This window comes from Gambusia affinis, linkage group LG18, assembly GCF_019740435.1.
Source record: "Gambusia affinis linkage group LG18, SWU_Gaff_1.0, whole genome shotgun sequence".
NCBI classification, from domain to species: domain Eukaryota; kingdom Metazoa; phylum Chordata; class Actinopteri; order Cyprinodontiformes; family Poeciliidae; genus Gambusia; species Gambusia affinis.
In genome coordinates this window covers 1,826,671-1,850,691 of record NC_057885.1, presented here as the reverse complement: position 1 = coordinate 1,850,691, position 24,021 = coordinate 1,826,671, and the positions used below count along the sequence as shown (strand labels likewise).

General features: G+C 40.3%; 1 protein-coding gene across 2 annotated transcripts in view; it reads right to left on the bottom strand.

Moving 5' to 3' along the window:
• The window catches only part of afap1 (actin filament associated protein 1), a 53,413-nt gene extending 29,624 nt beyond the window's left edge, over positions 1-23,789 (bottom strand). Inside the window, exons 1-3 of one of the 2 annotated variants that reach the window (XM_044097701.1) lie at positions 23,531-23,789; positions 9,849-9,977; positions 9,626-9,708 (exon numbers count right to left, since the gene is read on the bottom strand). In XM_044097701.1, the coding sequence (XP_043953636.1) occupies positions 9,626-9,708; positions 9,849-9,977; positions 23,531-23,567 (249 nt within the window). In that variant the 5' untranslated portion in view covers positions 23,568-23,789. Of the gene's footprint in view, positions 1-9,625; positions 9,709-9,848; positions 9,978-23,214; positions 23,296-23,530 lie in introns of those variants that run through there. The other variant, XM_044097702.1, reaches the window with a different exon arrangement.
• Between the last annotated feature and the right edge of the window lie 232 nt (positions 23,790-24,021).

Below are 24,021 nucleotides of genomic sequence, written 5' to 3'. Positions count from 1 at the left end.
TAAACAGAAGTATGGTGACAGTTACAATATTCATCAGTGAAATTTATATATGCACACATACAAATAAGCTATCATATAATTAGTGGATGCGAGAGTTCAGGGTGTTAATTGCTTTTGGGTAGTCGGATGTGGAGGCAATTCTTGTCATTATCGCGAGTTAAAATTTTCATGAAAGTAAAATGATCGTTTTTGTTGCGCATCTGTATCTTATTTTGAAGGTGTAAACCATAGGGACCAGAGTCAGACAGTGTTGGCGCAGTGATCGAAACGAGAGGAGTAGAGCTTGTGAGTCTTAAGTCTGGTTCATACAGCACGATTTAAGTGTCGGCAGATTTTTCAAACACGGCATTAGCCAATAAAAGTACAACAGGTTTGATCAGTTCATGTGTCCAGTCACACGGCAGGAGCCACACAAGAACCAATTTCACTGACTTCGATCTCAGAATTCTGAGATTAAAGTCCAATTTATGGTCAGTCGCCCTTAAATTCATCCGTACTGTAGCACTCAAAGTGATGTTGATGGGGAGCTTTTGAGCAGGTTTCACTGATGAACATTCCATTGGTCTCAATGGTCCAATTATGTCATCATAATCTCCCCGAGAACTCTGCTTGCTTTTATTTACATCTCATTCTTTGCCTCACTCCCCAATCAACTGTCTTGCATCAACAGAGTTAAGAATACTTTACCGAGTAACCTCAAGGGTTAGAAACTTACAAGAAACAAAACTGGAAAAATGTGACTTTTCTGCAGAGAAAATAACTACCAAATCTGTCATATGAGTATTTCTTTTTTCAGCATGCTAAGCCAGATTTAGTTTTTTTGCCAGCAAACCCCATTCCGTCCCTTAATATTCTGCTCTCTCCTCTCATTGTTGGACCAGACCTCTACCAAAAACCTTATCAGGTATCCTTTGAGGGAAACAGCAGTTTACTGAACTCATTGCTGCCAGAGTTCTCCTCTTTCCTGCCTGAAAGAGGAGAAAATATTTCCCCGGAAAGAAAAATTGGAGGATAGAAAGGAAGAGAAGTGAAAGGAACAAAAGAACTCAGCCTGAAGGGTCAAACGGGAAGCCACAACGCCTGCTTAAAGAAAATGGAACTCCCTTAAATTGGTTGAAATGCTCTGGTGAAAAGACAGCTGCTGCTCCATATCTAACTAAATAGAGACTTTTTCTTTTTAAAACATAAATATTAATAATTTTCAAAAACTAAGTGTTTAGGTAAGCATTTCTCATGCTTCCAACAGAAAGCATTACATTTTACTCCAGAGAGTGACTCTACTGCTTGGCTATGCAGTGACTAAACTCAGAGAGAGGCATTGTTTTTTTTTCTTGTTTTCATTCCCCAACAAAGTACCACAGCCTTACAGCATTTATGTGCAGATGATATGCTCTCAATCTAACCAGAGCTGCACACTCTCCCTGTGTTGAACAGAAATCACATGCTCCTTCTCTGCCAATGCAACATAAAAAAAAAACTGAACCTCACATTCAAATTCAAATTCAAAAATACGTAATTCATCCTAAATGGAAATTAAAGGTTGTAGTTCAGTGGTTGCGCATTGTAAGGACCGAGACCGTTGCCATTGTTTCTTACGGGGGGGAAGAGGGGTGCGCGTGTTGCAAGGACCGAGACCATTGCCGTTGTTTCTTACTCATTCTGCAGCATGTTGGCGTGCAAGACATAACAGACAGTATGGTGAACTCAGAGGCAAGGAACTCAAAACAAGTAGCACTGACAAGGACAATGGCAATAGATGGGGGACGATATAGACAAGGACCCGATGAGGAAACACAGACAGAGATGGGATTAAATACACAAGGGCGTAATCAAGGAAACAGGACACAGCTGGGATCAATCAAGGAGTAGACAAGAAGGCACAGGAACTAAATTGACTAGAAAACAAAAACAGAAACCATCCATCCATCCATCTTCTTCCGCTTATCCGGGGTCGGGTCGCGGGGGTAGCAGCTTCAGAAGGGAGGCCCAGACTTCCCTCTCCCCAGCCACTTCCACCAGCTCCTCCGGAGGAATCCCAAGGCGTTCCCAGGCCAGCCGAGAGACATAGTCCCTCCAGCGTGTCCTGGGTCTTCCCCGGGGCCTCCTCCCGGTGGGACATGCCCGGAACACCTCACCAGGGAGGCGTCCAGGAGGCATCCTGGCCAGATGCCCAACAGAAACCTAAATCCTTAAAGTACCCCGCCTCTCAAGGGCGGCTACTAGACGCCTAAAAAGTCCAAAAACAAAAACAACCCAACCAGGGTGGGCGGAGGGTTGGTGGGCGGAGGGTTGCTGGACGGAGCGCCAGAGTCCAAGGAAAAACACAAGGAAAACAAAACAAACTCAGTCCCAAATAAAGCGGTCAGGGCAGGGCCTGTTGCAAGGAGTCCGGCAACGGCGCAGGAGGAGGACCGAGTCTGGTGAGTCTAGCAGTCAGCAGCAGCGCAGGCTTTGCCCACGAAGAGACGAAGACGGGCGGCCAGGTGGGTGGCCGCATGAACCCACAAAGAGATATAGGCAGACGGCTGGGTGAATGCACAGACACACGAAGAGGCACGAAGCCGTGAGGCCGGCTGGGGCCACGGAGAAGACCAGGAACAGGTAAGCTAGCTGGCGGCTTGAACTGCTAGGGGATGCTTGGCTCGGTGAGCTCGGGATGAGCTCTGAGAGACTCACTGGAGGGCTAGACCTGAGAAAAGGGACGCTCTGAAGGTAAGCTGGGCGACGTCAGGGACACAGTTGCTGATGCCAGAGAATTAATTGACCTGCTTACTGGGGCTGGATGCCTGCTTAATGCGGCTGAAGGAAAGAAGACTGCAGCGGCTGGCGACTGGAGACCAAGATGGGGCTCAGTTGGGCAAAAGCCAGTGGGGGTTCAGAGGACTAAACTGCGGAAGGCTCTGGAGACGGTTGGGCAGCCTGGAGTCTGGGAACCAGCCACACCTTCAGCCATGCTACCTGTTGACCAGGAGACAGTCGTGCTGCCTGAAACCCCAAGACCAGGGGTACTGTGGCTGGCGGAATGGCTGGGGATGGTACTGGAAATGAAGTGGTGATTGGAGCTGTGGCGGTAGAGCGAAAGATACTGATATCAGACTTGGGTGGAAGTGGTTTGCCGGCCATGACAGCTAAAGCTGCCTGGCAATGCCACTCTGCTTCTTCCCACAACTGAGTCAAGTCCATACTGGGGAGACGAGGCATCCAGTACTGTAGAGCCAAAATGCAGTTTGTGGCTACCCCAAACCGTCGAGAAATGAAGCAGGGTTTCGCCACTTAATCCATAAACCCCTTTACAATTTATGAAGGCTTTCAAAGTCTGCTGGGTCCATGTTGTAGACGTATTTTCTTATTATTTTTTCGCTAACTTAACTTTAGGTCTGGTCTTTTTGTCATGATTTTGTGGTTAAAAATGGTGAGGAATGGAAACTGAGGACCCAGGTTATGGTAAAATTTGATGTTTTAATCAAAGCTCTCGCAAATAAACAGAAGTCCAGGCAGCACTGGTGAACTCAGAGGCTAGGAAATCAACACAGGTAGCACTGGCAAAGACAATGACAATAGACGGGTGACCGTATAGACAAGGACCCAACGAGGAAACACAGACACAGATGAGATTAAATACACAAGGGAGTAATCAAGGAAACAGGAGACAGCTGGGACAGGATGACACAGGAACTAAATTGACTATAAAACAAAAAAAGAAACCTAAATCCTGACAAAGCTTCTGGCTGCAGATGCTCTGTTTTCCTAAGACAGTCTGCTGAAGAAGATGATTGGGGTTGTCTGCAATTTTATTGATTTTATAAAGAATCTCTCTTGTCATCATCATCGCCGCCTCCAGAAGACCCACGGTTATCCCCAGAACAGAACCAGTGTTCTTTATCACGCTGTTGAGCCTTTTTCGATCCCTGGTCAGAACCAGGATATCTGCTGCTCCAACAGATAGCTGTATAAAACCTTTTAAAGGTCAATTTGGATAATACCTTTTATGCCTATAAAAGCCCTGTACAATGTTGCTAGATGGAGGCCACCAATATGCCAACATCTTGCATGTAGGTCAGAGATGGTGGAGATAAAAGCATTTCTCACCAACTTAAGGTGTAACCGTACGTTACACCTTAAAAGCAGGCATAAACAATCCAAATACATAGAGAACTATGATCTCAAAAAGGCTTACTCTTCAGAATACTGATAGGGTGAGAGGGTTATCTGTCAGAAAGGGGAGAGACCCTTAACCCTAAATGAGACCCAATCTTGTTCAGAGACTGCCTTCCAGATTAGTGTGTACACTATATTAATTACAACTACACATCCAAAAGCTTTTTCTGTTCCAAGTGCCGCAAAGAAAATGAACATGATTAAAGTTAATGTTTGCATGAAGCAACACTCTAGAGAGCTAGGCAAGGTCTGTTTAGGCAAAGACGAGGAAAAAGAGGGGAGGGTGCACAGGGTGGATGAGGTGGGGGAGGTTCGTTGTACTCTCCAACATCAACACAGATGGAAATCATTTGTGTTTCTGCAAGCACGAGGACTAGTACACATTCTGTTTGAGCAGGCGTGCTGCAGAGCCTTGAATGCCCCATAGGACCCAACTGATGGTGTGACTAGAACCCTGGCTAGAAGCAACTGCAGCATGCAATAGAGCTAAAACAATCAACAGAACAACTTAAATGTATTGGCCAGCATCTTTTTTTAAGGCCTCTAAGCATTTTTGGAGAGAAGAATATAAAAATAATGTCGGGACGGTGGGTTTTTTGGGGGTTTTGATTTATTGGTTTCTGGTTTCATTATTATTTTGTGTTCCTTAGTCACTTTGATTAAATCAGCCTTGTTTCTGTTTTTTTTTTTTTTTTAGTTCAGTTCTTTATGATTCTACTTAATAGATGTTCATTTCCTGTCTGTGTCTAGTTATTCTTCGTTGCTTATAGATTAATTTTCTTGGTTCCTCTGTTGTGTACTCTCCATTTTGTCTCTCTATCTCCTCACACCCACAACCCATTAGCTAATGGGTAATGCTGGTATATTGTTCCAGCATTCACTCTCTCAATATTTAATGTAGGGGTTGACTGACTGCAGTTTTCTGGTTGATTGCCAATTACCGATCTTTAATAAGGGTGACCCGATTATTTTGATTTTGTCTGACACCAATCTTTTTTGCCTGAAATGTCAGTAAATGTAGAAAGAAAGTTGCAACAATGGGGTGACTACTGTTAACTGAAAATGTGCAGATATGAACCAGTGGGCCAATCTGTGAGTCAAACCTCTATCACGAGATAGCAGAAGAGGACAGTGGCTGATTTCTAGATTTTGCTGGGGTAGATGAGATTGGGGGATGAGCTTCACATGCAAGTATTGGGTGATTACCAAAATCAAGGAAATCGGCGTGGTTAATCTCAGGGAACCTATGTTCCCTGAGATTTTTGTAAGTTTGTTTTGTTCATAATTTTTGTTATTAATTTCTAAAATCCACTCGATGTCTCAGCCTGTCAGAGTAAATAGGGTGAATATCCATGCCAGGCTTTTACCCTGCCAATGACTGAAGCATAATTTGTCTGGTTTTGGACACATAGCGTGCAAAAAGCTTAATAACTCTTTCTGTGGGACACAGGTCTCAAACTCCAGTCATCGAGGGCCGCTATCCTGCAGTTTTTAGATGTGCCAGATACAAAACACTGGAATGAAATGGCTTAATTACCTCCTCCTTGTGTAGATAAGTTCTCCAGACTCCTGCAATGACCTAATTATTCTATTCAGGTGTGTTGCAGCACAGGCACATCTAAAAGTAGCAGGATACCTGCCCTTGAGGACTGGAGTTTGACACCCCTGCTGTAGGGGATGGGAGGAGAAAGGAGGGAGAGGAGGGCTGTTCTATCTCTGCCAGGGCAGCTTATGTAAGACTGTGTGTGGAAACATGAGGGTGGCTCATTTCAAAGCAGAAGACTGAACTGGCACAGAGAGGATTTCCATTCAACAGTATTTAGGGGAACTATTTTTCCATGAACTTATTCTTGTGCACTCTGCAGAGAGGGAAAATTTGGGGTATTCCATTTCCAGATTTTGGTCTAACACCAAATTACTGTTAGATGTTTATTCACCACAATCAGTATGTTAAAGGAATGAATATCATAGATGGCTTAATGTGTGCTTTCTTTTTCTTTTCGTTTTTACATCTGAAAAGAAAATCACAACCAGATCAGATTTGCTTCAGTTATCCCTGGACAGAAAAATACTTTCACACTCAGACATACTCAGGAGTGTCACCAGAGGAGACCAAACTCTGTTTCTAATTACAATCTGCAATATATGTCAGTCAGTCAGTCAGCATACAGTCATGTATGCTCCTCATGTTGTCACTCACTGCCACGATTATGAATAAATTGATGAAAAAAAATGCCAAAGGATTTACACAGGAATATAAAAGACAGCACACATGGCGCAAATGCATAGCAGCATAGTTAAATCTATCATCATGCTCATGAAGTATCAACAGAACAGTTCATAAGAGGATTTGAGGTAGTTGGAGTACTAATTGGTATCCCAGGAAAGTAAAACAAGCTATCAAATTAAAGCTGAGATTTGTGGTTTTCTGGATAAATTCAATGTTTTCACAAATAATATCCATTAACTTTCTCTACGAATCTAAATTTTCTTTTATGATTAGATAGATCCTTGCATTTCTTTCAAACTGAAAGCACCGAGAAAAGGCAAAGACTATTTCCAGCAGAACGTTTTCATTTCTAGAGATGTTTCTGGACCAGTAAAGTTGGTCCATTATAGAAACAACCTTTGTGTTTAAGCTTGACAAGAAGCTATATTCATCAATCAAGCACAACATTATGACCACCTGCGTAATAGTGTGGTGTTCCTATTTTGCTGTCAATACAGTGATTATCATACAAGGCATGGATTCTAACAATCAAACAAAAAAAATCCACCAAATTTTATTTGTATAGCACATTTCAGCAGCAAGGCATTTCAAAGTGCTTTACATCAAATCAAACACAAAAACACAATGCAACATAGAATCAACAATCAAAACATGACATTAAGTCAAGTTCCATCATTAAATTTGTAATTGATCACGTTTCAAATACATCTCTAAACAAGTGGGATTTTAGTTGAGATTTAAAGGAAGTCAGTGTTTCAGCTGTTTTACAGTTTTCTGGAAATTTGTTCCAGATTTGTGGTGCATAGATGCTAAATACTGCTTCTCCTCGTTTGGTTCTGGTTCTGGGGATGCAGAGCAGAACCGAAGACCTGAGAGTTCTGGAAGGTTGATACAACAACAGCAGATCTTTAATGTATTGTGGTGCTAAACCATTCAGTGATTTATAAACTAGCAACAGTATTTTAAAGTCTATTCTTTGAGCTACAGGGATCTAGTGGAGGGACTTTAAAACTGGTGTTATGTGCTATATCTTCCTGGTTTTAGTGAGAACTCCAGCAGCAGCATTCTGGATCAGCTGCAGCTGTTTGATTGATTTGTTGGACAGACCTGTGAAGACGCTGTTGCAATAATCAATGTGACTGAAGATAAACGCATGGATGAGTTTCTCTAGATCTGGCTGAGACATTAGTCCTTTAATCCTGGAAATGTTCTTCAGGTGATAGAAGGTCGACTTTGTAACTGTCTTTATGTCACTCTGGACGTTCAGGTCAGAGTCCATCACTACTCCTAGGTTTCGGGCTGATCGCTGGTTTTAGTTGTAATAACTGAAGCTGTGCACTGACTTTAGATCTATAACTCTAGATCGTTCCTCTTTAGGTCCAAAAATAATAAGTTCAGTTTTGTTTCTGTTCAGCTGGAGAAAGTTTTGGCACATTCACACATTTATCTGTTCTAAGCATCTGTTCAGTGATTGGATGGGTTGTGAGTCACCTGGTGACATCGTAATGTAGAGCTGTGTGTCATCTGCATAGTTATGGTAGCTAATATTTCCTGATATAACCTGAGCCAGTGGGAGCATATACATATTGAATAACAAGGGTCCTAGTTAGTTAACAGTTAGGTCTGTTTGATTTACAACAATGATTGTTTTTTTTATGAATAGTAGCTACTTTGCTATATATCATAATATCCATGCATCCCATATATTACTACAAGTTTACAAAACTGAGCTGTTTGGTTTTGTCCAGACAGCTTCTTCTCCATCCGTGGAGAAAAATAAATAAATAAATAAATTCTGCCACTTCACTATCAACATGCAGAGATGTTCACAAGTATCTAGAAATCTAAACTGAACCTGTGCTTGTGTGTTCTGGCAGTTTGGAAAGTCTCATTTACATTTGTTCAACTTAATTCATGGCAACAAAAACTAGCTTTCATGGTTTTAGTGTTGCCAGGATAACTGGCAACATTAAACAGTACCATGTTTAGTGTTGCCAGGGACAATAAACAGTACCATGAAAGTTGCAGTTCAAAAGAAGAACAGCACCTTTCGTCTCTTTAGGCAACACTAAAACCAGGGTAAAATTATTCTGGTTTTAGTGTTACCAGGGTAATTGCCAACACTAAAATCACAAAAGTTAGTTTTCAACCCACACTAAACAAAATGGCAGAGTTTACTCGTCAACCAGTTTACTGGAAAAGCATCTGGTAAGCCATTCTAAGAAAGCACATACTGTAAATGAAAAACAAAGCAAAACCTACATGTGGAATTTAGGCCCCATTCACACAGAGAAAAACACAATAATTTTTGTGAACTATTAACAAAAAATGTACATCCACACAACACAACACTGTAAAAATGACTGTAGAAGATATGATGGACCAATCCATGGTGCTGTAACATGACCACAGAATGATGCAAAAAACAGCAAACACCACCAAGCGATACCGTGTTTGTTATTTGTGAGAGTGAGGAGCATGCAGGATAGAGAGAAATAGAGCTAACCTTTCATCATTTCAAAAAAGATGCCACATGAAACCAGCAATTTGAAATTTATCCACCATGGGACCTAGTTTCAACAATGATTGTTTCTGGTTTTCCAAAACATCAGACTGATGTGTAATTGACAAGAAATCTTTGCACTTACACCTAAAATTGTTTCTGTGTGGATGGGAATTTAGGCTGCATTCACACTGAAGCCTGAAGTAACCAAATTCCGATTTTTTTGACGTAATGCGACTTGTATCTTATTTTTTTTTATGACAGTCTGAACAGCGCAAGTTAGACTCTTTTTGAATGTGACCCAGGCCACTTGGGTATCCGATTTGTATTCGATTCAAATGTGACCTAATGTCCAGGTTGCATTCATCTGACATGAATGTCACAGATACTCAACAGTTGCTAATATGCTGCTCCGGTGGGACAACAAATTCAAAATCGTGAGTTTTGCTGTACTGTTAGCATCCATGTTAACTTATGAAACCATGAGTACTTCTTTTTGTGGCAGTTGGCAGAACACTGAGAACGCTGATTTTATTGCGCCCTCTACTGCACAAGTGGAACACTTTCAGGTTGTTTGGCCGTTCACACTGGAGAACACGTACAGGTTGCATATATTTGGAATTGTGAACGGCCCTGGCAAAAAACATCAAATTTGACAAAAAATCGGAAATGAGTAACTTCCTGCTAATACAAAACGCAGCCTTAGTGTCAAACTTGAAGGATGTGAAACTTACCAGCCATGGCTGAGGAATCTCTGGCAGGGGCATCTGAGGAGGGGCTGGCAAACCACTGTGGATCTCAGATTTAAATGAAGATTCTGCAAAAATCAAAGAGCTCACATTAGCACTAGTAATGACAGGAATAACAGGGAAAACTGTAAAAATATCAACTCCAACTGGGTAAGGAGAATCTTCCTACATGAAAAGTTTGAGATAAAATGAAGACCCTTCACTTCACCTTTATCTGAAAGCACACGGTGCAGGATGTGGGAGAGGTGGACCTTCTTCTCTCGGACGCCAGCACTCAGATACTCTCTGTCCAGCAGGTCCAGGAACAGGCGAAGCTCGGTCACTAGCTCCTCCATTGCTACAGAAAAAACAAAACATGAGGTTTCTTTTAAAATTACTAATTTTGCATCATACATAACATTAAAGACAAAACAGTTGAAAAAAAATGTCAAATCTTTCTGTGACACTATACGTGCAGTCTGATGGTTTCGATAAAACCAAGTGGTACACATTAAGACCATACATTTTGATGGGTTTGACACAGCATCCTAAAAACCTCTTGTCAAATCTTCCAGGATTATCTTGTAATTAGCTCCATCCATACTTCCCTGAACTCTTACAAGCTTTTCTGTCCCTTCCACTGCACGAAAAGAGGGATTTTCGACAGCTATTGACATCTAACGCTGCCGTGCGCTTAGCAATATCGGCAAGAGTTTTTTGTTTTTTTTTCAGAATGGGAAATTGTAGGGAACTGTGAAGAATTGTCAAAAACTGTGTGAGTCCGTGTTGCCCTATCACCCCCCTCCTCTTGAGCCTAGGTGAGACTTTCATATTTAAAAGAAGTTTCTGGGAGCCATGCAAATACAAATCAACTATTGAGCAAAGGCCTTTCTGACTACAGTTTCTGTTCACCCATTTTTCCTTCAGTGCACCACCCAGATCTGTTTACCAGTTCCAGGACCTGACCAATATCCCTCAGTGTTATCTTGAGAAATAATGAGATTTGTTTAAGAATAAAACAGGCATTAATGCCGAAAAGTTCTAATGTTACAAGTCATGCAAATGGAACAAATACAGAGTGACATTCACCAATGCTTGGCCACACTTAGCTCACCTTAGGGATGTAACAAGTGTGCATAGCTAAGTATAATTTTCAAGGTAAATCTGATGATGCATTGTCAACATTGCATGTCTGTCAAGCTCATCCAAGACTGTGTGGTGGAATACAAACAGAGCCACCACTGTACACATTTCCAAGAAAAGTGAAAAGTGCCGTCGTGAAAACACTGCGCTTTATATAAAGCACATCAGTTGTGACATCTTAGCTTTTTTGTCCATGTGAGCAACGGGATTTGGCTCCTAAGAAACACATCTGCCAGCCATGTACAGTAAAAGCCAGACTGTTGTGAGATGAGTGGTAGTAAATTTATTTTCCAGTTTGTCCATAAAGCTACCTGTACGCTAAGCACAGCAGTCCGCTGTGCTTTGTTTATGCACTCCACCTGCATAAGTACAGATGGAGACACGCACTTTGCCACTGTTCACTTTGAACGACCAGTGCGCTGTAGTTCAAGGAGAAAAAAGGTTGTCGTACTCTTTGCATCACACATTTTTTGATCATTCATTTTAATAATGCCTGTTGGTCCCCTTGGAAATAATAAAAACTTGGACATCAATCAGTGAAATCACCCCAGATATTTTTCTTCTGAGGATTTTTTTAAAATATCAAGTGCTTTTAATTTTTCTTTTCTGTTTCTGAGTATTTTCTATTTTTTTCATTAAAGTTTTTATGTTCTGTAAAAATGCATTAATAGGATGTTTTTTTTGGAGTTTTTAATGTTTTGTGTGTACATTCTAAGCTGGAAGTTGGCACAAAATTTTATGATAGTTTGATAATGACAACAAAGATTCCTGCAGCTCATAATGATTGTCTGTTCTGTGTTCACAGCTGATGGAAGAGGCAGAGAGTACTGGCAGAAGAGGAGGTGGCATTCTGGGATGGTGCCACCTATTAGGGGGTGTGAGGATGGACTGTGGTGAGGTGGAGACCCCAAGTTTCCCCATCCAGGAGCTCAGTGACCTTAGGTCTACACTACAGGAGAGACGTTGGACCTGTCCTGAACGCAGCACAATGTTGGACATGTTTGGACAAAAAGAACACAGCCAGATGATCCAGAAGTGGACAAGCATTTATGTCTTATTTTGTGTGGAAACAGTGAAAAAATAAAATAAAAAACATTCTGTGCCTCATTTATGTTCCTCATATATGAACATAATGCATATAAGCAATATCATATGAATATATTTTAATACTGCAATTAAATAGATTTTAATACAGCATTAAAAATATTGATTGGGGCAGGGTTTATTTCTAAAGACGTGTGCTGTTCAATGGGGACACATCAACCAACCAATCACATGTCGGTGATGAATTGTGATGTCATTTTTTTCATCCGATAACTGAGAATCCACGTTGGTCTGCTGAAGCGCCTTTGCATATGCTAGGCTATTCATATGCTAAGTAGAGTCGTTAACACCTCCCCGCCAGCCCGCTTCCTCCTCACCCCCCTTTCCCCCAACAACTGTGGATAGCGGTTGCTCACAAGCTGCGCTAGTGTCAGTATACAGCAGGGGTCTCAAATTCCAGTCCTCGAGGGCCGCAGTCCTGCAACTTTTAGATGTGCCTCTGCTGCACCACACCTGAATAGAAAAATTAGGTCATTAGCAAGACTCTGGAGAACTGATCTACACAAGCGGGAGGTAATTAAGCCATTTCATTCCAGTGTTTTTTACCTAAGGCACATCTAAAAACTGCCGGACAGCGGCCCTCGAGGACTGGAGTTTGAGACGCCTGGTATACAGGGTCAAACACGCCACTTTTTGTGCAGTGTTCAGAAGAAAAATCTCCCACAGCATAATGCAGCCACCACCATATATTCCATTCATGGCTTGTGGCAACTTTTAACCAGGACTTTAACCCCTTTTGCACTGCAAACCATTAGAACTTCTTACATTAACCCTGTTCCATTCCACTTCCCAGAGCCCTGAAAGTCACGGTTCCAAACGGGCCAGCCAGATGGGGCTGGTTTGAAGTCGGCCATTGACTGACTCATTGGCTACAGGGGGCAGGGCAGAGATGAGTTGTCTTCCAGATCTTCTCAGTCAGAAGAGCGCAAGGAAAGTGAGAGAGGGAAGACAGGCAGCAAAGATCATCAGGCTGGAATTGAACCTGCAACGGCCACGTTGAGGACTAAGATCTCCTCATGGGGGTTGTGCTCTATCCTTCCATCACCACAGCAGGGACAGGATCTGTCCCTGGTGAAGCTTGAGTCATGACATCAGACGTAGGATACGAACACAGCATTGAACTTAATTGTTTCAAATACACTTTTGAGAGTGCACTTGTCATGAAACGGTGTGGTGTGAAGTGGTGAGGCAAACGCTGTAGACCCAGCTAAGAGGACTGATAATTTAATGATAAGAAAAATAACCCAAAATGTCCACAAACACAGGCAGCACGGCTGAGCTGACTCCAGGGCTCAATGCCAGTAGCAGCTGGCACAACTGGTTACACGAGTGGAAGGAGCAACAGTCTGTATAGAGAATCTGTAGACAAGACACCAACTCAGACAAGGTCCAGACAGAGACACGGGTGACACTAAATACACAGAAGGTAATCGGGGAATGAGACACACCTGGGAAACAATCAAGGGGAGGACATGACAACACAGAGACTCAGACACAGGGAACTCAAAATAAATACACAGAAAAAACCCAAATCCTCATAGCACTTTAAGAAGTGTACTCTAAAAATACTCTTTTTAGAGAATACTTTAAATATTTGTTTAGAGAACACTCTAAAAAGTGTATTTAAAACAATTTAATTCAATGCTGTGTTCATAACCTACATCTGATGTCATGATGCAAGCTTCACCAGGGACAGATCCTGTACTGACCATGGTGCTGTGGTGGTGCAGGAGTAGAGCACAACAAATATAAGGAGACCTTTGTCCTCAATGTGGCCGCCGCAGATTCACCTCCAGCCTGATGACCTTTGCTGCATTGTCTTCCCGCTCTTGATTATTAAGTTAAATCAACTTAATAAATTAAATTGGATAAACTATTTTCTTTTTTCAGTGTACAGGATCTTTGAAAAACTAAAATAACATGCATATGTTTAAAATTATTTAAAGTCTAGTTGTATTTTAATATTACAATGTGAGTGATAATGTAATTTTGGAAAGTTTAGTTTGGAAAAACTTAAAAGTTTGACTTCAATGAACAGCTGAAGCATGTTGTACACAAAGCATTAGAAAGGTAATGATCTCATTTTCTGTCCTACGAAATAAAAGCTGAATTAAAATGTTTGAACAAAATTTATTTAACACCAAAGCTTTCACAACATTGATGTTTACTGCAGGACTGTTGATGCATTTGTTTTATATTATTTATGTCTCCTTAATGCCCAGGAACTCTGCCAGAAGACTGTCAACCTCCTGATAGCTTACATATGATAACTGATATTTTCCTATGTAAGATGCTCTCAATGATTTTGAGGATGATTTTGCTTCCTGCTAATACAAAACGTATGTTATAGCTCCTGCACAACCTGTTCCTATACAATTTAATCCACTTAGTACACTTTCTCTGTCCATCTAAGTCAGAATGTTAACCTTAGTCAGAGCATGTGCAGAACCTTTCCCAACACACCTGGTTCCTGCTTAATGTGCTGCAAATATCTTTGCTGAAGATAACATCCAGAAGAACCCTGTATTAAGTTCATAGACAAATTGCATCGTACGGCGTTTTTCAATGTGCATTCACTCCATCTAATGCCTCATTCTTCATGAAAATGGACTTCATCTAATATTTTGTTAAAAATATAACCCAATTTATTTTTCATTGTTAAAATTATTTGTAGGACTGCATTATTTTTCTTCTGTCTGAAGTTCTCCTCATGTGAAATTTTAAACAGTATAAATGAAAATAAAAGTACTTTATAAAGGGTTCTCATTTCACATATTTGATCATTTGTTTGGTTAAATACAGAGCTTTATTGTCATTTAAAAGGATTTTTAACAAGAAACAGTTTCATTTTAATAAGAATTTTAATTAATGAATTACAGTTTTATAATAGCTGTCAGGTTGCAAGTACAATCAACTCTTATAGATCCAGATACTCACTTCACATTAGAAAAATATTATTAATTCTTCAACAAAAAAGAAGAATTCGTTCAAATATACAGCTACATATTTTTCTCAATAATTGAAAACTTCTTCAATCTAAATAATTTAATTTAACTCTGCATTAAGCTTGTTCTCCATCTGTAATATCTGGATGTCCATCTTTCTTTAACCCTAAGCCATTGCCATGCCCCAATTAATAAATACTTAATCCAACTATGAAGGTGCAATGATGGAAAAGTCAATCCAACACACACATCAGTATAACAGCTACTGTTTACTGGACTGTAAGCCTACATGCAGTGTAACTATGTGTTCAGCAGCACCAAAGCTAGCAGCTGAGGAATGGGCATAACACAAGCCTCCATTAATCGTCATAGTGATGATATGGATCCTTTGGATATGGCACAACCTTCTTGTAAACACCTGATCTTATCACATACGATTACATCATTAAGTCCCTGGACCTCTATCGTTTTCTTGCTCCAGCAACACTCTCATTCATGATAGTTAGGCTTCACTACCAAAGCTTAGCTAGAACGCCAGGAACACAAACTTTTCCAGTGCTTGCTTTACCTAACAAGCTATTATGAAGGCTGTGGAATGTGAAATGATTGAGAGGAAAGCAGCTCCCAGCAGTGGTGCATGACATATGGTCAGGAGTGATGACAAAAGGCAACACAAGCATACAGCAAAGAAACTCCCCTCCTGCCAAGGGACATGTGATGCATGCTATGATCATTATGTAATCACATGGAAACCTAGTCAGCATTTGGACTGCCAGGAGCTGGGACCATTGCTAGCTCACAAGCAATGGAAAACTTTGATGCCAATATTCTTCACTATATATGCAGTGATGCAGCAATGCATCAAAAAATATTTTGTAGCTTTGCAACACAGCTAAACGTTGCTTCACAGAGCTTGTAGAGGCTGCATACATGTCATTCACACATTCCTTGTGTAATCTTATGATCCATTGGCAGATGGATCCTGTCAATTAAGGAGAAAAATATACCAGCCAGGAGAAAGTTAAGGTGGAGCAAAAAAATCTAATTACTTCACCTTACTTAAAATAAAATGCAAACTCATTGCCTCAAACAAAAATTAGCAAAGTAAGTTTAAGATTAGTGAGAAAGAAAACCTCATTCATTTTAAGTAAGCAATACTAAATCATGTAGTAAAACTAACAAAAATTAAATAAGTTCATGCAACTTATTTTTCATGCACTGTTAACTTATTTTTTAATTTGTGTGGACTGCTTGATAAAAATTGAATCCCAGGATGTGCTGCGGTGGTGCAGGGGTAAAGCACAGCCCACATATAGAGGCCTTAGTCCTCGACGTGGCTGTCGCAGGTTCAATTCCCAACCTGGCCACCTTTGCCGCGTATCTTCCCCCTTCTCTCATTATCCTTTTTCCTGTCAATTCACTGTCAAATAAAGTCCACTAGAGCCAATAAAACCTTTGAAAAAAATTGAATCCCACCTAGAATTACTAAATACTTGCAACTTATTACTTACTCATTTTTCAAGTTGACTTAGACAAACCAATTTTCTTGAATGAGTCCTTTTTCCCTCCCCATCCCACTTATTTTTCCTTTTTATATTAAGGTTTTATTGGCTCCTGGGTAATGGGTAATGAAAGAGGGGGAAGACATGCAGCAAAGGTCATCAAGTCAGGACCAGAACCTGTGACAGCCGCATCAAGAACTGAGGCCTCCATGAATCGGTTGTTCTTTACCCCTAACCCACTGCAACACAGAATTACTAATTACATCAAATATTTGAAATACATAATGTGTACAAAAATTATTTAGTCTGATAAAATACACAATAAACATTAATTCACTGTTCCTTTGATGCTATCTCCTCTAAATTTAGTTTACAGCATTCCTCACTATTTCGATATCTCCAGATTCATGACTTTGTTCGTAACATTAGCCCTTGCTTTCCCAATTTACCCCCAAAGGGAGGAATGGACATCATTTTGCAAACTCCAACACAATGTAGAGGTCTCATCTCCAAAATGTATAACATATAGAGGCCTTAGTCTCTATATGTCCTTAGTCTTAGTCCTTAGTTTTCACAATGCACAGAAATGTCAAGCAGTCTTTACTGCTCCGTTTAGCTTCCTTCAACCTGAGCAATACTCCAAATGGGTGGTTGGAGTGCTGCACTGATATGTGTGCATGTGTGTCTGCGTATCATTAACTAACACTAAATTAGTGAAATCAACAACAAAAATTTAAATTAGCATCTTTACACAAATATATTTATTATTGAGGTCAAAAATATTTGTTCAAGATTTGTACCAAGAGCCGATTTTTTAAAGTTCAAGTTGTCTTTACTTTGTTTCATTCAGTATTTCAAAACATCAAATAAGCCACCAACATACCAGCAACGATTTGAAGTACACTGAACAAAATATTCTGCTTCTACTACTTAAGAAAATAAGTTAATTTAAGATAAAGGCTAATGTTCAGAACATCCCCAGACATTTCTGCTCAAGTAAGCTTGCAAACTGAAGAGAAAAATATGCTCTGATGACACCATGTTTTTAATGTATGTAGGTTAACAAAATAATTGCTATTATTTGTAAAAAGGAAAAATTAATTCTTAAGAAGCCGAATATTTTTATCAGTGTAAGTAGAAACATCCTCTAAAAGTAAGCCTTAAATGGTCCAGATATTTCCAAGTATCCATCTGGACTCATTTACAGTGTCAACACCATGCCCACTTAAAGAACATCAGAAGCATATTCCAAACACAGCAATTACTCTCTACAACACCTGGGCAAGTCAGGAAAAGCGTTTTCCTGCCAGGTATTCAAACTTCCCACAGCTCAGCAGAAAAAGATGTTGTTTCTCCTGGCTTAGGCACCACCGTCTGCATGTGTGTGTGCATGCATGCATGAGTGTGTGTGTGGGGTCATTTTTGGGTCTTGCTGGAAACTTGAGCTGCTGCAGCTCCGTTGTTTTGGAAATGCCTGACCAGGTTAGAGGGAGGAGATCATTGTTCCTTCTTCCCAGAATACAGCTGCTAGGACTGAATAGCACACATGCCATCCCAGTGAGCCAAACAGCGCCTTTAACAATTTTGGGATGTGTTCAGTCTCGGTGCTTGGCATCTGTTCAGGTTGAAATCTGAATATAGAGATCTGTTTGAGGGGCAGGGGGCACAGTATCAAATATCAGCAAGGGTTTGCCTTTGGTTTCACTGACCGAGTAAAGTTCTGGGATTTTCCCCTGGGAAAATCTTTCCAAAAATTCTAATTACAAACCATCACATCGTACAAACTCTGTCACAAAGCCATGCCACTCCTGTAAATCAGTATGGGTCTGTACTCAGTTTGCTTGCATTAGCGGCCTTAATACACAGAAAAGAAAAAGTTCAAGCCAGAACTCCAAATTGTCGAGGGCCAAAATGCCCTATGAACCTCTGTGGAAAGAAGCAGTTGGAATCAGCATTTCATTGCCATGGACGTAGGTTGTCCCTTCCCAACTCCTTTTCAAAAGGAAAAGGATAACTTTTTCAAATCTTTTTACTGAGAAGATATCAAATTACATGTTCTTTGAAATTTGCCTGAATAGAAAACTTTTCATAGAAATGTTCAAATACCATTTTTAACTTAACTGTATAGTGTCTCTTAAAATTATGTACTACAACCTCTCTGTGTGTTGTCCTGCAATGGGCAAGGTGACCAGGGTGACCCTGCCTTGACCACTGGAGGTAGGCACCAGTACCCCTGGTGAGATAAGATAAGAAAATGGATGGATGGAAACTGTTGGGACCAGCCATGAAAGACTCAATTACATATAGGGAACAACAAGAGTGATATATAAACTATTAATTCCCCAATGCAATGGGCAGTTACAAGGAGGAAGAGTTTCAGAAGAAAAACATGATGTCACAGGGAGTATATAACTCCAAGAGAAAGGACGTCCTGTCCCATTTAGTACATAGTCTTTACAGAGGTGCTTTCCATTGGTGGAGAAGTGAAGAATAACATCTTCAAACGATTCCTGGATTCAAATAAATCCTCTATATACTTATGCATCTACTACTGTGGTGGCATAGGGGACAGCGTGACCCACATTTGGAGGCCTTGAGTCCTTGACGCGGCTGTCGCGGGTTCGATTCCCGGACCCGACCGACATTTGCTGCATGTCTTCCCCCCTCTCCTTCCCCCTTTCCTGTCAGCCTACTGTCATATAAGGGACACTAGAGCCACAAAAAGACCCCCTGGAGGGGGAAAAAATAAAATAAAAAATGGTTACCTAGAGACAGACACTACGCAGCCGCAGTGAGCTGCTATTGTCCAGTGTCTTTTTAAAATGTCCACCCGATACTACACCGTCCTTAGAAATAAAACCTGTGGCAAAAATACAGACGGTAGTGGGAAGACATAGTCTAAACAATCACAGTGAAGTTTAATAGGGACATTAAAATAAATGTGTTGGCGATATTCAGTGGCACCCAGTGGGTTTGATATCAGACAGAATGGATCAGGAGAGGAACCGCAGAACCAAAAGAACCTAAAGAACCTAAAGAATCAGACATCAGACTCTTCATCCCTCAGTCATTTCCTGAGACCAAAAAATAATATAGATGGCGATTTAAAGAACAAATCATACAAATAAATTAATAGTAAATAAAAAATATTGTAAAGAGAACATTAATAACGTTTATTAGGATTGTGTAGGAAAAATGCTGACAGGCTAACAGAAGCAGCTCTTTGGCTCACTTGTACAAGTTTATGTCCTGGGGGTGGGGGGGAGCCAGTGAGATGTTCACATCCACCTCAAAAATATGCAGTTGCACCCCTGCATCACGTGAGAGGAGAGAGTTTTGAGCAGATTTGGGAGATGCTGCAGCATTAATTTATGATGAAAGGCATGCTATGAAGCTCTTGCCCTTTCCTCGGGACTGTAATTATGAGGTTTGTTATCCCCTCCCTCTTAATTTTGCCTCTCATTTTGTAGTTTTTGGGCTTGGGCATGCCAACCAAACATTACAGAGAGGGAACTGATTGCTATCAAACAGAGCAGGTGGTTTACCATAAGAGCAGATGTTTTCCAGACCACAAATATGCATATGTAAAATCCTGATGTGAAGGAAAGAGGGGAAGAAGAAAGTGCTGGAGATATAGAGAGATAGGCCAGCACTGCAAAGACTTTCAGATTATATTAGGGGCAATCCTTAGTTGATAGGGGGCTTGTTCACAAGTAAGGTAAAGGCAGACTTGGGCAGAGTGATGATACTCATTGTGGTATCTCTTTAAAAGATAATTGTAGAGAAGAGGATGATGGAGACTGTAGAGAAGCTCCTGCTTTGAGGTTGTAACTTCTGCAGGGGGAAAGTGGTTTCTCTGACTGAACTTTGAACTGCTTCAGTGTGAGAGAAATGAAAAGCTCACTAAAAATTATTCTCTGATCAATAATTTTGGAAAGACTCTAGGTCATCAAGCCAATACTGGAGACCTACACAGTACTACAGTCTCTGCAAATGGCTGGCCTTTGCAACATAAAATCTGATTAATCTGATTATCCCTATAACTAGAATTTTTAAAGTTACTTTTGTATTTATTTAGAAATGGTCACACAAGAACAATACACTTACAGGGTATTGACCCTCTAGTACAATGAATAACAAAAATTATATTTTTCTTTCTCTACACACAAAAAAACAAAAAAATCCTTGTCATAATTTCATTTTTTTCAGTTTTGTATTTTAAATGACTATAAGCAAAATAAACACAAATCCCTTCTCCACAAAATAAAATTGTTAGTAATTATTTTCTTGTTTTCAATCAGGGCAAGAGCTAGGGATAAAACATATACATATAAGCCTTGTATACTATTAAAATGTTCACAATTACAAACATAAAAAGAAACAAAGGGACTTACAGGTCACATCTCACAAATCAGAACCAGGAATTCATTCTTTTTTCTAACATCTGCATTGGACAAATGTAAGATTTTAATATCATTACAGAGCATAACTGAATAGTTTTTAGTAATGAAAACCCAAAAAGTGAAACCCCTTGAACAGAGGGCCAATCAGGTGAGTTCACAGGAGAAGTAGCCGTGATCAGGGGCATGTCTGAAAGTGTGGCAGGACAGGAGGGGCAGAGGGAGAGCGCAAAAAAGTGCAAGCAGCTTTGTGCAGCAAGCGGGTTGTGACAACCATATTTCACATTTGATGGGTCACACATCTGTAATTAAAATTTAAGATATGTCAAATGTGATTATTCCTAGTCTGAATTACATTTCTAGACATCTGAATTAAGAATTGCATGTAAGGACTCTTGTGCTGTTACTGAGCTGTCCAAACTATTTCCTGCAGAATTGTGTGTCTGGCACCAAATTGTCAGAAAATGCCTAATGAAGAAAGAGCTCAGCAATACGGGAGATAAGAAGAGCACACAACTTCATCCATTTGAACACTGCCTCAGAAATATGTAAAGAATTTCCCATTTATTCACTTCTGATAAATACAATGAACGTAAAAAGGCATTTAAAAAGCCAAAAGTGCTACTATCAACCCATTCCCAAGGTGCATTTCAAAAATCTTCTCCTTTTTTATTGAAAGTTCAAAATGCTATGTAAATATGTTACTAATGTTTCCCTTCTAAATTAACCCACTAAAGGATCTACTACTGCCTTTCATTTTTGACTTTTCTTTACCATTGAAAGTCATCCTGGATCTGCGTCTGTGTTTTCTGTGAATTGGATTTGTTTCTTCACACTTCAATTTGGTAGTGGCAAATGGTCATTCACAACCAGGTTCTGGTTCTGTTCAAGGTTTCTTCCTGTTATAGGGGAGGTTTTCCTCTCCACTCTCTCTACATTCATGCTCAGTGTAAGAGACTGAGATCCAGCCACCATCAGCCAAGACTTCGTCCACAAACTGACATAATTTCAGAGTCAACCAAAGTTAGGAGGAAGAATGATCTTTACTCAAAGATCATACAGCTGGGACTGAAAATTTTAAAAAGTAAAATATTTAAATACAAAATACATCTAAAACCTTTAGCAATGACTGTATATGCAATGAGTTTCTTCCGATTAAGCTTGTCTGCAAATCACAAACCATGGAGAGCATAGAAAGGCTCCTGTTAGAAGACACTGGGGTTGGATTCTACAACGCTGCTGCACAATGGATGTGTAAGATTTGCACCAAACATCAGGAAGAGAAGCGCCACCCGGGCCACACAATACCCTGTAGCTTTTTCTATTATCATGACCACAACAGGAGAAATCAAAACCAGTGGGCAGCTTTTCATACCAGGATCATATTGGGTAGCCTTTGGGAACAGAGTGGGGCAAGAGGAACAAATAGCCCACCTGGAATGTGAGACAAAGCTGTGCTACGCTACTAGAAACACTGGTATTGTCTCTAGAAATGTTGTTTCCAGTAATGATCTGAAAAGGGGGTGGACATTTCCATTCAACCCTTTCATCCTGATAGCAATTATTGTTTTAAATTTTGGATAATTATTATGTGCAACCGTGGGAACCATGTGAATTGTTTTTGCAACAGCAAGCAGTTGATTAGCATCTCAAGAGGTCAAATAATGCCTGAACTAAGGGCTGGATGATATGGCTTAAAAACTTACAATGCAAGTGTTTCATGTCAGTTGATATCAAAAATTGTTGATAGATAATTGATGATTGGTTTTTGCTTTAAATATCTGAAATACTGCCAAACTGATGGTGACATTTACTATTTTATCTACAGTTTTCAATGTAGGAAACTGTAGATGTTTTTTTAATCACTTATTACACACAGTGGCAAAACCTGAAACTGCTGCTGTGCAAGTTACATGCAAACAAGTTGTTGCTAGGTAACCAGAGTGAGTTAGGCTTTAAACGCACTGCAGTCTGAAATTACCCAAATCTGATTTTTTAAATTTATTTTTCAAACACTGTGCTTTAAAGCCAAAAATACATAATAAAAAAAAATATACAGAGCTAATCATGAGAATCAACTCATTTAAAGTTAAAACTCAGTTTCACACAAACACAAAGACCCTAGCATAAATGTTTGGCTGTGGAACTGGACCGTTAAAGCTAATTTTCTATTAGCAGCTTTACTAATCTTTTACATTACATTACATTACCAACGCACATTAAAACGAACCTTTATCTTGGCTTTTTTCTATTCTTCCTCTTTACATCAAAGTATATTTGTTTTGTTTCACCAAGTGTGATAATGTGGCAAATGAATGCTTCTGTTGTGCTTCAGCAGTGATTCTGTGAGCTTTTTTAGTGATATCTGGGGCACATAAAAGTGAAGCACTGAAGAAATATGATGAGAAACTTATGATGTTGAAACCTAATGCTGAAGGCAACAGTATCAACACTTTACTGTGTAGGTGACAGACAGGAAAGACAAAGCTGTGGCATCTTACCCAAACCAGACTGACATCATTCTGGCCCAGACCTTAAGGAGGAGCCAGCTGTTTCTCCCCCTTCCACCCAAACTCCCCCAGCCAGCTGAACCCGCACACCTTTTACCAATACGACGCCCTCTTAACGTGAGCGCGTGCGTGTAGCAGCCCGAGGCCAGTTGCAAAAGTAACTTTTCTTTCTCCTAGGAGCCGGTCTAACTGAATGAAGCCGCAGTAATATCAGCCCAGAAGATAAAAAAAAATGGCCGACAGTGACACCGAAAAGTGAAAATAAAGCGTTTTCCTGTATTTAGAGACTCAAAAGGCGACTACTCACCCCTGCTGCAAGCGAATAGAATGGGCTCACTCCTCATCGCGAGTTCAAACTCATTTAATCCACGAGATCACGTACACAAGGCAGGAGGCGCGCGCCCAGTGGCTCAAGGGCCAACAATAAAAATCCTCACGGTCCGGGTAGTTTCCCTCTTTCTAGCTCTTTTTCCGTCGGACCGCCGGCTGCTGGAGCTCTCTTGTTCCTTTCAAACTTTTTCTCCGAATCTTTCTGATCCCTCCCTCTGTTCCTCCTCCCCTTCCATCATATCCCACTCCCATGAACTGCCTGCATGGACAATATACTTCTGTATCTAACAAAGCTCATCAATCTCTTTTTGGTCTCTTTACCTGACAAACGGACTGCAGGAAGAAAGAGAATATTGAATAACATCTGAATAGCTGAAAATTCTGTGATTAGGATGGGAGAAAATGTGGAGGGTAGATTTTTTACCCCTTTGAATAATTTTAAAATCAAGATATTCAGATTTTAAAATC